Source organism: Peromyscus maniculatus, chromosome 21, assembly GCF_049852395.1.
Source record: "Peromyscus maniculatus bairdii isolate BWxNUB_F1_BW_parent chromosome 21, HU_Pman_BW_mat_3.1, whole genome shotgun sequence".
NCBI lineage: Eukaryota > Metazoa > Chordata > Mammalia > Rodentia > Cricetidae > Peromyscus > Peromyscus maniculatus.
This window is the reverse complement of record NC_134872.1, coordinates 26,162,006-26,175,435: the sequence shown is the minus strand read 5'-3', so window position 1 is coordinate 26,175,435 and position 13,430 is coordinate 26,162,006. Positions and strand designations below refer to the sequence as shown.

Sequence of the window (13,430 nt, the reverse complement as noted above, 5' to 3'; positions counted from 1 at the left end):
CAGGCTGGCCTGAAACTGGCTGAGAAGGGCCTTGAACTCCTGCCTCCGCCTCCCAAGTGCTGGGACTACAGGCACACCTGGGCCGCTTTTAAACTTTCTCCACAACCCAGGGGTCCCTAAGACCCCAGTCTGACTGTCACCACAGCCCAAGATCCCCTCCCCGACAGGAAACACCACTCTGGGCCTTTGAATCAGTACAAAGTTTACTAGTCGTACAACAAGGCTCACTAAAGCGATGGGAGATTCCAGTGATGGCGTTGTTTTGTGGGTTGGTTCCTTCTATCAAGATGGAGACAAGATGTTTTCCCCACAGGACTGCCCACCTACACCACCACCACCACCACCACCACCACCACCACCAGACAAACAAAATGCAAGACTGTCATAACGTGGCGAGGACTGGTTCCACGGACACACAGTTCAGTGGCATCGATACCCCCAGACGGGATGGCAGGCTGCAGCGGGTGCTGGGAGGGGAAGGAGACAGCAGCGTCCCGTCCGTCCACACTCGCCCTTCAGGCCACGCCCCTCAGGCCACGCCCCTGCGGGCAGGAGTCCGGCAGTGTCTGCTGGTGATAATACACTTCACAGGGGGAGGGGGAGGGGAGAGGTGACTCCAAGGACGGGGCTTGGAAGGCCCAGAAGGTGGGTCCAAGAGAGGGAGACTTTTTTTCCCCCGGCTGGACGTCTGCCGCTGACTTGTGGTGCCGTGACATTCACGCATGGGCAAAGCATGGCCAGGTCGAACTTGAATCATGCAGAGTGGCGGGGTGGGGGTGGGGTTGAGGGGTCCGGGAGGGCAAGACGTCATCAACAGCACGCACTCCGTGTTGGTCGTCTACGTTATGCTCCGTTACTGCGGCCCCCTTCCTCCCTCTGCTGCGTCGTCGTTTGTCGTTGTCGTTGTCGTCGTGGGCTCCGGTGCTGGGTCTCCCAGCAAGGCTTGCTGGGTGGAATGCAGGTCGGTCATCGGTTTCTAGAGAGGAGTGCTGGAAGGGTGGCGGGCGGGCAGGGGGGGGCTGGGAGGGCCCTTGGCTCTTAGGCGTTCGTAGCGTCCCCTCTGAGCCGCACGCCCACGGCCGTGATAAGGGCGGCCCCTTTGCCGCTGCCGTCTTCGGACAGGAGGAAGGACACGGTGCACTTCGGTGACAGTTCCTTCACGGTTTGGTGCATGACTCTGGAGAAGCTGAAAAGAAAGAGGAAAGATAGGGGGGAGGCGGTCAGCTGTGGGTGGGCTGCCAACCCGCGTCACTCCGTCGGTGGAGCGCCTGTCTAGCATTCAGGGGGCCCAGGCCGGGAATCTGATTGCCAGCAGTGGTTAAGGTGGAGGCGAGGAAGATCATAAATTCAAGGTCACCCTCACATATATATGAAGGTTTAGGCCAGCCTGAGCTCCATGAAACTGTCTCAAAAATATACAACCAAAAAAATCCTGTAACAAAAAAACAAGTATGGACGAGAGGGGGGTTGGAGAGACGCAGGCTTAGCGGTCAGGTGTGTTACCAGGGTCCTCCACGGGGAGGGATGGATACATACAGATCTCAGACTCAGCAACTCCTAACCCGGCCCCACCCCAGATCTTGGTGGTCCGAGGGGACCTGAAAAACCAAGTAAGAGGGTTTCTGAAGCTTGGGCACGTGGGGCCCAGGGCTCCGAGCTCCTCTCCAGAGTCGGCACCCAGTACCTACAGCGGGAGAGAGCAGCCCATAGGAAGTGACTCCAGGGGCTAGCATTGTGGGCTAAACATGATAGATAGAGTCAGGCTAAGGCTCTGAGCAGTGACGCTTGCCAAGCAGGTGTCCATACTCGATACAGGAGCTGGAGTCCATGGGGTGGGGCAGTCCAGGGCAGCCGCAAATCCCGCAGCTGCCTCTTTATGTTGTACTGGGAACAGAATCCAGGGTTTCTCGCATGCTAGGCCAGCACTCTGCCAACTGAGCCACATCCCCACTGGACACCCCACCGGCACAAGGTAAGCGGGCAGTGCCTTGAGGGCGTGGGGTCAGACTGTAGCCTGGTTTAGCTAGGATGCTCTCAAGTGATGGTTGTTGATCTTGGTTGTCAACTTGGCTACATCTAGAATTAACTAAAACCCAAGCGTCTGGGCACACCTGTGAGATTTTTTTCTTGATTGGATTATTTGGGGTGGGGGTGGGGAAATGATCCAACCCTAAATGTGGGTCACACCTTCCGGTGACAGCCCACGTCAAAGGACCCGGAGGAGGAAGGAAGCTGCCTTGTGCCTGTTTGCCCGCACTGGCAAGTTCTTCTATCCAGTTACTGATGTGTTCCTTCGCTGGATCCCGATGTGGGCTGAGGACCAGCTAAGACATCCAGCCTCCTGGAATGAATAACTAGCAGACTCGTGGCCTTTCTGTTGGGAGGTGGCCATTGCTGGACTAGTATACCCCACAGCCTTTAAGCCACTCTGATAAACCTTTTTTTTTTTTTTTTTTTCATTTTTTATTTACTATGTATACAATGTCCTGCCTGCATATACACCTGCAGGCCAGAAGAGGGCGCCAGATCTCATTGCAGATGGTTGTGAGCTATCATGTGGTTACTGGGAACTGAACTCAGGACCTCTGGAAGAGCAGCCAGTGCTCTTAACCTCTGAGCCATCTCTCCAGCCCCAATAGACCTACTTTTAATATAGAGTCATTCTATCATTTCTGCTCCTCTGTAGAACCCTGACTAATACAGAGGGTTCCTGTTCAGACATGGTCACTGTTCCTAAGACCCCAGCTTTGGAACATACAGCGGGTTCAAGAGCAGGTTCACTGCTCTAACAAAAATGCTCCTCCTGCCTCAGAGCCCTGGCCTACACTGACTGCTCCTGTCCTACAGGGGAACTAGATAACAGCAGGTTACCTCCCTGGTTCTGCATGTAATCTTACCAAGCACAGCAGGCCAATGTATGTAGGTGTCCATCACACACACACACACACACACACACACACACACGGCCCAAGAGAAGCAGGGAGAAGGCCACACTAGGCCCGTGTAAGCTGGCCCCGTGAAGCCCTTCCCTGGCTCCCCAAACTCCCACTGGGGCTACTCACTGTCTCAGGCTATCGTTATCTCCATGAAGAATTGTGTTGACACCCTGTCACCCTCGAGGAACTCACCAGCCAGGAGGCCCTCCCCATCCACCCCAGGAAGCAGCCCAGACTCACTGTGGATGAAGTTTGTAGAGCGTCCCGTCCACTCCCACCGTCACATTCAGATGGTCTAGTCCTCTGTTCTCTCTAATCTTCTCCACCACGGCCGCCATGCCAGCGCCGCAGAGCTGAGCGGCCCTCTTGGACACGACCCCGCACACGGTCTTGACCAGGATACTGTCGTCACACGTGCTGTTCAGACCCAGCTGCTGAAGGATGGCGCGTACCTGGAGCAGCGCTAACCGGTCACTGGGGAGGACAAAAGCCGGGGAGTTGAATGGAGCGTGCCCCCGGAACCCTTGGGGCAAAGAACTGGTCCAAAGCACTCTGCTGGTCTGTAAATGGCATCATGGGTGTTTTGTCGCCTTCTAGTTAGCTTTTTAAATTAAAATTGTGTGTGGTGATGTATTGTGTATCCTAATAAAAATTGGATAATAAATAAAAAGAGGACAGAACAAGCCACTAGATTAAACATAGATGCCTGGCAATGGTGGCACACACCTTTAATCCTAGCACTCGGGAGGCACAGATCTGTCTGGATCTCTGAGTTCAAAGCCACCCTGGACTACATTAGATTGACTCAGTCTAGGAGAGAAAACAGAGCCAGGCAGTGGTGGCACACACCTTTAATTCCAGGAAGTGATGGCTGGGTAGAGAAAGGTATATAAGGTGTGAGGAGACAGAAACTAAAGGCTTTTCAGAAGAAGCATCCCTTTCAGCTAGAAGCTTTTTCAGGCCGAGGAGTCCTAGAGGTAAGATGTGGCTTGTTCCTATGTCTCTCTAATCCGCAAGCAAATTTGATTAGAGTACACAATATATCGCCACACAGGTGTGTCTATGTGTATACCATGGTTTGCTAGTGCCCACAGAGGCCAGAAGAGGGTGTTGGATCCCTTGGATCTGGAGCTACAGGTAGTTGTGACCTGCCTAATTGTGCATGCTGAGAATCACACACCATGGACCTCTAGAAGGGCCGAAAGCCCTCTTAAATCTGAGCTGTATCTCCCACCCTCAGCTTAAAATGGTGTGTCTAGGTGTGTACACCAGCTGCAGGTGCTTGTGGCAGCCACAGGTGCCAGATTCCCTGGAACTGGAGAGACAGGTGTGGCTGTGAGCAACCTGACTCGTGTGCTGGGTCCTCTGCAAAAGCAGTACATGCTCTTAACCAAGGAGTCATCTCTCTAGTTCAGCTCTTTAAACTAGTGGTTCTCGCTGGGCGGTGGTGGCACACACCCTTAATCCCAGCACTCTGGAGGCAGAGCCAGGCAGATCTCTGTGAGTTGGAGGCTACAAAGCGAGTTCCAGGAAAGGCACAAAGCTTCACAGAGAAACCCTGTCTCGAAAAACCAAAAAAACATGAAAATAAAAAAAATAAACTAGTGGTTCTCAACCTGTGGATCGAGATTCCCTTGGTGGTTGAATGCCCCTTTCATGGGGGTCACCTAAGACCACTGAAAAATTAGATATTTATATTACCATTTATAACAGTAGCAAAATTATAGTCATGAAATAGCAATGAAAATAATTTTATGGTTGGGGGGGGGTTTACCACAACATAAGGAACTATACTAAAGGGTCTCAGCATTAGGAACTTTAACTTTTTAGTGCTGGAGAGATGGCTCAGAGGTTAAGAGCACTGGCTGCTCCTCCAGAGGTCCTGAGTTCAATTCCCAGCAACCACATGGTGGCTCACAACCATCTGTAATGGGATCTGGCGCCCTCTCTCTCCTGGCTTTCAGGCATCCATGCAGGCACAGCACTGTATACATTAATAAATAATAATAATAATAATAATAATAATAATAATAATGGAACTTTAACTTTTTTAATGAGTCCAAAGGTATTATATGCTAAACTATAGAATATGGAACCCCTAGAAAAAATGAAAAACTACCCATAGGGCCAATACCTTAGAGAAAAGGCTATTGACAGTCTTAAGAGTGTTGCCCAGGATGACCTAAAACCCATCATCTTCCCACCTCACCACAATGCCCTTCTAGAAGAGATCAATTTCCTAATGGCCCAGTGAGCGAAGCACTGGTTATGAAATCCGAATGAACTAAAATGGACCCCAGAGCCCATGTTAAAAGCCAGAAGCTCCCCACAGCAAGGCGGGAGACCAGCCTGAAACAAGAGAGTCGTCCCCTCAAAAGCAAGGTGGAAGGAGGGGAGAAACCAGAGGTCCTCGGGACGCCATGTGCACGTTGTGGCACAGCACACTCGCAGACACACACTCTGCCATTCCTTACCCACACCGTGGTACAATTTGCATGGTCCGTTAGCAAGGACGGCCTTTGTGCCCTCGCTTAATGATCATATCAACCACCGAGTGCAGCCCAAGGCTTGCTTTTCTTCCAGCAAACTGAAAGAAAATTGGCCAGCCTTTCCCGAGGATTTACAGGATGTGTATTTTACGTGCACTGCATGTATACAATCACTACTTTTGTCTGCATCTGAGACAAGATCTAGCCCTGAATTTCCTATGTAGCTGAGTTTGGCCTCGAACTCCTGACCCTCCGGCCTGCACCACTACACCCAGCTTTCATCGTTCCCATTTTAAAGAGGCCCGGGGAAACCGAGTCACTCGCTGAAGCCCACGGTCAAGGGCAGGGCAGGTTTCAAGGTCAGAGCTGTGGGATCTGCCCCCTGGGCCCCACCCCATGCCATGCTTCTGCCTCTTGCCACATACAAAGCAAATGTTTTCCTCAAATACTAATTTTAAAAAGACCCCATAAGAACCTATATAGCTCTGTTTTTTTTTTTCTTCCTTTACTATTAGGCTGTCAGAAACTGGTAGCTTTGAGTGAGGCTGCTGGGGATGTCAAACCGAGTGGCCGTTTTGGAAATCAATACGGTGGTTCCTCGGGAAATTTAAAATGGAATTACCATAGAGTATATTCATCAGAGACACAAAATCAGAGAGCAAAGGAATATTGACTCCGCCATGTTCACGGCATCCTTCAGAAGAGCCAAAAGGTGGAAACACCCCAAGGTCCCAGATAGTAGCAGTGGGAAAACAGAATATGTGATAGGTACACCCGATGGAATAGTACTCAGGCCGAAACTTGGGGAGGTTACAAGAACGAACCTTAGGAAGACGATGCTAAGTGAAGTACTCCACACAAATGCATTCCTGTTGTAGGAGGTCTGCTTACGCGAGGCACCCAGAGCAGTCAGATTCACAGACGCAGAAAGGAAAACGGCGGCCCCTCCCTGCTCACCTCTCAATCTGAGAGAGAAACTTGGTCTCAAAGATGCCTCTCGTCTTGAGTGGCTCAGAGATTTGTCCCCGGAAGAGGAAGCCTTTCTTGGTGAAGTCGATCAGGATGTTACGGACGATCTCACCCAGGTACATCCCACTGATCATCTTTTCAAACCTGAACCGAGAAGAGAGGCTGCTGAGCAAGGGGGGGAACCGCTCACCCGGATCTATGACTGCCCGTCCAGCGTATGACCACGGTCACATGCCTGCCCTGTGTGTCCCCACGCAGGCAGAGGGGGTTCTGGAAAGCCCTCCACCCTCCCCACATTGATGCCTTGAGCAGTCACAGAAAACTCTGCTAGGCGGCCTTCCTCCCAGTGACACACCCCAGAGGCCCGCCCAGACCACTCCTGCCTATTCCAGGCTCTCTCACACCCATCCTTTTACAGCACACACAGGGTCCCGTCCTCTGTCACCACCACAGTGACCGATGGCCCTGAGAAGACAGGTGTCTCGGTGAGGTCACAGTACAAGGCCCCCAGCAAAGTGTTCAGGACAGACTCAGACTAAGCAAACAGCTGAGTCTTAAATGGACAAAAGAAAGATCTTTGATTTCTTGTTTGTTTTTTTGGATGGTTTTGCCATCAACCAAAATACTGAGATTGAGCACAAAGTGGAGGAAAGTTGGGCAGGCCACAAGACTTTCAAGGTTAAACTGGAGCCCCTTTATTTTCCAAAGGGCATGACTCGGACTAGTTTGTCCTGGCTGTGGCATTGAATATCCTGCTTCTTGGGAGACTGGGGCAGTCACCTCATTTCTGGGTGGACGCCGGCTGCCATTTCAGAACCCATCGGTGACCTAAGCTGCAAAACTTCTGGCAGCCACTAGGGGGCCGCAAGAGCTTGCGGTGGGAAGGGCATCCCCTGCATCCACCCTAGAGAACGAACAGCAGGGCTTGGCTAACTAAACTCTTTGAGATCCCTACGGGGAAATCAGGCAGTGTGTCCATGGTCACCATCACTTCTGGGAATAGTCCTGCACCATGCCCAGAACCAAAAACCCAAGGTTAGCATAATACCTGAGGGATGGTGTTCCAAGCCCCCTGCGCGGACTCCCCCCAACCGGAAACAGTTCCCCGCAGCAACAGAAGACGGCCAAGCGCATCACCCCAGGTGTGGAGCCTGCTCTGAAGGCTGATTACCTTTGTTTCCCGGAGTTCAGGGAATACTCGTCCACCACTCGGTCGTAGTCGGTCCTGATGTCATCCAGACACCCGTTGTCGCCAAAGGCACCCCACTCCATGTTGATGCACATCTGCCCCTGGTTCCCCTCCACCAGCTCAATGTTCCTCATCTCCTCCATGTAGCAGGCATTGCTGCCAGTCCCTAAAAGACAGGGCAGAGGTCAAGGGTGGGGCCCACAGCCAAGGGGGTCTTCGCCCCTGGGGCTCCGATGTAAGGTAGGGGTTACTTTAAACACTTTAAATTAATATTCATGTAGGCATATATTTGAATTAAGTATGCCCCATTCTCTCCCCACCAATTTCCCCCCCCATCCTCCACCACTTTTACCTCCCAACTCCATGTGTCTCCCCCCCAAAAATACCCACTGAACCCAGTTAGTGCTACCTCTACGTGCATTAGGGTGGGACCATCTATAGAGCATTGGGGACCTCTCAGGGTCCACATCTCCGAAGAAAGCTGACTCTCCCTCCCCTGGCAGCCATTGATTGCCAACAGCTCCTCAGCCAGGGGTGGAATTCAGGACATCCACTCCATGCATGCTGGGATTTTTGTCTGCCTTGATCTGCTTCGATCCTGCTCAGGTCTTAGGCCCGCAGTCAGAGTCTCAGAGCTCGTGTGTGCCAAAGACTCTTTCCACAGCAGCCAACCACCTCTCTGGCTCTTACAATCTTCTGCCCCCTCTTCCATATTGACCCCTGAGCCTTGGAGGAAGGGGGTTGGGTTGCTTGCGCCCTGCCAACTGAGTTATATCCCCAGCTCTAAGCCCACGGACGCGGACACGGACACGGACACGGACACACACACACACACACACACACACACACACACACAAACACACAATGTATAGTTTTTATGAGACAAGGTTTCTCTGTGTGGCCCTGCCTGTCCTGGAACTCGCTCTGTAGGCCAGGCTGGCCTCGAACTCACACAGATCCACCCGGCTCTGTCTCCCGAGTGCTGGGATTAAAAGGCGTGCGCCACCACTGCCCAGAGGGGCATATTTTCTGAAAATGAGCAAAACATCTTTGTTTTCCCAGTGTAACCCTGGCTAGCCTGGCACTATGTGGACCAGGCTGGCCTTGAACTTACAGCAATCCTCATGTGTCCACCTCCCATGACACACTCAACTTTTTGATTAATTTACTTTATGCCTAAAGCCTCCCCTGTTGACCTGTTTAGCCGGGGCTGTATGTATGTATGTATGTATGTATGTATATATGTATGTATGTATGTATGTATGTATGCTGGTAGATGCTCTTCCAACAGAGGGATGTATTGCTAGTAGGAGTTGATGCAATACTCAGACCAGGGGAAACACACACACACACACACACACACACACACACACACACCAGGGGTGTGCACCCACAGTGGCCAGAGGACTGTCTACTTCCTGCCTCACCTGTTCACTTTTTCTCATACAAGGCAGCTGTGAACTATACCTACTCAACAAGCGTCCGAGTGCTGGGGGATGCACCCCACTTTCCCAAGCAACAGTTCTTTCTTTGATTTACTGGTACTGCAGACGGTCTTAGTTAGGATTACTATCAAAACACCACAACCAAAGCAGCCTTGGGAGGAGAGAGCGGACTTCAGCTCATCGCTGAGGGAAATCAGGACAGGAACTCAATCTGGAGGCAGGGGCTGATGCAGAGGCCACGAAGGGGTGCTGCTCACTGGCTTGCTCGGCTGGCTTTCTCATAGAACCCATGACCACCAGCCGAGGAATGGTCCCACCCGCAATGGGCTGGGCCCTCCCTCATCAATCACTAATTAAGGAAATGCCCTACAGGCTCGCCTACAGCCCGATCTTATGGGGACATTTTCTCAATGGAGGTTCCCTCCTCTCTAATGACTCTAGCTTGTGTCAAGTTGACATAAAAGTAGCCATAGACCATTGGCTGCTTCTGAGACAAGGAGCATTCCCTTGGGTGCTGTATGGTTCCCAGGGCTCAGCAGCCTCCGGTTTCCATTCTGGAACACCCTAGAGCCTATCTTACTTGGTACCCCTGGGACCCAGAGAAGGAGCACAAGCTACAGTTTTAGCCCACAAGGGGCTATGTAGACGAACTGGAAGGTCCACCTTCCCAGCGGCTTGAGTTATTTATTCTTTGAACCATACGTGTAGACACGTGTGTGGGCCCGCCCACGTGTGGAATCAGAGTTCAACTTGCAGGAGTCAGTTCCCTTGTTCTACTGCGGAGTGAACCTGGGCATCAGACTCCGGCCATCAGGCTTGGCGGCAGGTGCCTTTACCGTAACACTGAGGTCCATGCTGCCAGCCCTCACAGTAGTTCTGATGTCACGGCCTCAGGCTGACGGTCCCTGGACTTGTCTTACTGCACAGACTGGGAACTCAGACAAGGAGACCTTCCTACAGACACTCCCGAGCCCAGGAGCCCGTGTTCGTGAAGGTCTTGGTTAGGTCTCCAACCTGAGAGGAGTCTCACCCAGTCCCGGTGGTTCCTCCCGCACTTCTCACCCCGCCCCCTACCCTAAACCTGGGCTCCCTTCCTTGGCTTCACTCTCCTTTATAACTAACTTAGCCATGGTCCCCATGCTCTCTCGGTTCCTGGTTCCTCTCTTGGCCTCTTGGTTCCCACACGCTCTCCTGGTCCTCCTGGCTTCCTGCCTCTCTTCCTCTCCTGCTCTCTCCCCGCACCTCTCTCCTCTCATGGCCCCATCTATTCTGCTGGCCGTGTTCAGTCTGGACTCTTCCAGATGCCTCTGGCTGGACTCTTCCAGATGCCTCTGGCTGTACCTGCCCCCCCCCCCCACATCTACAATAAACACCTTCTCCTCAACCATACCCTGGAGTGGTCATGTCCTCATTTGTATTCAATTTTGACTCAAGGGTTCTGGAGCAAGGTTCCTAGAGAGATGCTGCCGCCTATAAACTGCACACACCATAGCAAAGCCCTCAGGGATGTGGGTCAGCTTTCACTCAATCCAAAGGTATGTGCCCCACCACCACCACCACCTCCTCGATGGCCAGGCCAAAGGCATAACCCCTCTGAAAACTTAAGCAGAATTCCCATATGCTCCTGATAGTACCACTGGATTGTTACTGTTTTCTCGGGTTCCTTCTACCCAAAGTATATATGAGGAGGAAAAAGGAACCCTGGAAGTAGGAGATGCAAAGAAAGCCAAAATAAATAAACTGCACTTCTTGGCCAGGAGGATTCTGAGCAAAGAGATCTGTTGGTGGTGGCATAAAGAACTGGCTGGGTCCTGGCGACCAGAACCTCTGATAGGGCTGTGCTGACAGGGTCAGGCTTGAGCTCCCAGGCAGGAAGGTGAGGCCTTAGCCTGGAAGAAAATATGCCGAGTCACTCTGGCTTTGCAGATTCCCACAAGGCTGGGCAGAGCTAGGTGGAGAAAGCTTTGCCAAAAGGAAGGAATAAATAAAAGTCTCGGGGGCAGATGCCAAACACCTTCCACCTGGACGTGCTTCCTGATTTTCTGGATTAACAGCAGTCGCTTGAAGTGGCTTTAATAACCGATACAAACGCTTTCCTGGCACGGAGGGCAGCCTGTGAGCCCCATCCCAACCTCCGGACACTGGAAGTGGCCCTGAGACAGGGGCGACCCTTCCATGCCGTCCAAGTGGTGTTTGCCGATGTTGGTGACTAAGGAGGTGTTCGGGGACGGCAATGGTTAGCTTTAATTGACAACTTGACACGACCTAGCATCGGCTGGAGAGAGGCTTAATGAGGGATGGGCTGCGTTGGGTTGGTGTGGGAGGACCTAGCCCACTGTGGGCAGTACCATCCCCTAGGTGGGGCCCTAAACTGAGTAAGAGGGGGAAAAAAATCAAGATGAGCACAAGTAAGCGAGCGAGGCTGTGCATTCATGTCTCTCTGTTCTTGACTATGGATCTGATATGACAGGTTGTTTTAAGCTCTTGTCTATTTGTAACCTGGAACTGGGAGCTAAAATAAACCCTCCCTCTCTCCCCTAGGCTGTTTTTGTTAGTCTGTTTTATTATACCAGCAGAAATGAACGTCGATAGGGCACTTCATTTTTCTAGCAACTCCTGATGCTAGTCAAAGGATTTTCTCAGCTGGGTGGTGGTGACGGACGCCTTTAATCCCAGCACTCGGGAGGCAGGCAGGTCTCTGTGAGTTCGAGGCCAGCCTGGGCTACAGAGCGAGATCCAGGACAGGCACCAAAACTACACAGAGAAACCCTGTCTCGAAAAAGACAGTGCGTGCCTATAATCCTATCACCCGTACCCCAAGGTGAGAGGCAAACAAGAGACTCCGCCTCAAGCAAGGTGGAGATGAGAACCAACATCCCAGGTTGTCCTTGGACCTCCATACACAGTGTGGTACATGCATTCCTGCACACACACTGTACATACACTACATGGACACACCCATATAGTTTAATGCTCTTGAGGCCCAGGCCTCTGACATGTTAACAACCTCCAGGGCTGGGGCCATTTAGACAGTGGCTATTGACAGTGAATGATACCTAAGAGCACACTGGCCCTTCCCAGCTAGACTATGGTCAGGAGTGGAGACAGTCTCTACTTCCTTTTCTGCCTGTGAGCCTGCAGCATTGGGGTTCTTCCATACAGGCTGGTTCCAGACACCCTACTCCATCTACCCAGGACACGTGAGGTGTGGTGTGTGTGTGTGTCCCCTTTCCTGGAGAGGTCACTGACTGACAGTCCAGTCATAATTGATGTGCAGCAGCATTATGGGATGCTGCGAAGGGAACTCGGCAGCCTCCCTCCAAGACAGAATTCTAGAGGTGGTCTATAAATGGGACCAAGAGATCGACTGTCTCCCACTAAGAACGGAGCTGCCGGATCTCTACAAACCAGGAAATGCCAGTGTCCTCTTCCTGGGGAAGAGACACCTTCAGGACACTTACCTACAATGAGTCCAACTTCACAAGTGGGCTCCTCATATGCGCAGGTCATCATGGTGCCCACAGTGTCGTTGACAATAGCCACCACATCCAGGTCAAATTCCTTTGGAAAGAAAGGGACATGGATCTACGGAAGGGCCGGCTTGGCCTGCCTTGAGTCCTGCTAGTTCATGCTGTGGACTGGGTGCTGCTGGGAACCACGGTTGATTTCTTGACTGTGTTCTGTACTTGGACACAGAGTAGCAATGCCGCCTAAGTCTATTCCAGCCAACAGGGCCATCCACATCTGATGCCTGGGAACTCGGCACTACCTGGCGGTATCGGCTCTAGGAACTGCCTCTCTCTTTCCATTCCAAAGAGTCATGAGTTTACCTCTCTTTGAGTATATCATCCTTTCGCATTTCATTTTTTAATATTTATTTATTATGTATACATACAGTGTTCTGCCTGCATGTATGTCTGCACACCAGAAGAGGGCACCAGATCCCATTACAGATGGTTGTGAGCCACCATGTGGTTGTTGGGTATTGAACTCAGAACCTCTGGAAGAACAGCCAGTGCTCTTAACCTCTGAGCCATCTCTCCAGCCCCCGCATTATCCCTTAACAATACAAAACTGACAAGTGTCCCTTAAATGCTGGCAATGACTGGGGGACACTTCTACCACCCCCAAATCACATGCTTCCATGGTGTTCCAATTATTCACAAAAAAAGCAAGCATGATTTTTATAACCCCTCCAAAGGCAGAAAGTTATTTTTATTTATTTATTTTTACTTTTTAAAAAGATTTATTTTATGTATATAGTGCTTTATCTGCTTGTACACCTGCAGGCCAGAAGGGGGCATCAGATCCCATTACAGATGGTTGTGAGCCACCATGTGGTTGCTGGGACTTGAACTCAGGACCTCTGGAAGAGCTGCCAATGCTCTCAACCTCTGAGCCA

At 51.6% G+C, this 13,430-nt stretch overlaps 1 protein-coding gene across 8 annotated transcripts in view; it reads right to left on the bottom strand.

The window, feature by feature from the left end:
- Window positions 1–185: 185 nt before the first annotated feature.
- Hk1 (hexokinase 1) overlaps window positions 186–13,430 on the bottom strand; it is a 111,404-nt gene continuing 98,159 nt past the window's right edge. For all 8 annotated transcript variants that reach the window (XM_042266303.2, XM_076557175.1, XM_015990462.3 and 5 more), the window contains 5 exons: window positions 12,490–12,589; window positions 7,566–7,749; window positions 6,383–6,538; window positions 3,177–3,410; window positions 186–1,186 (listed from right to left, as the gene is read on the bottom strand). In XM_042266303.2, the coding sequence (XP_042122237.1) occupies window positions 1,039–1,186; window positions 3,177–3,410; window positions 6,383–6,538; window positions 7,566–7,749; window positions 12,490–12,589 (822 nt within the window). In that variant the 3' untranslated portion in view covers window positions 186–1,038. The remainder of the gene's footprint in view (window positions 1,187–3,176; window positions 3,411–6,382; window positions 6,539–7,565; window positions 7,750–12,489; window positions 12,590–13,430) is intronic.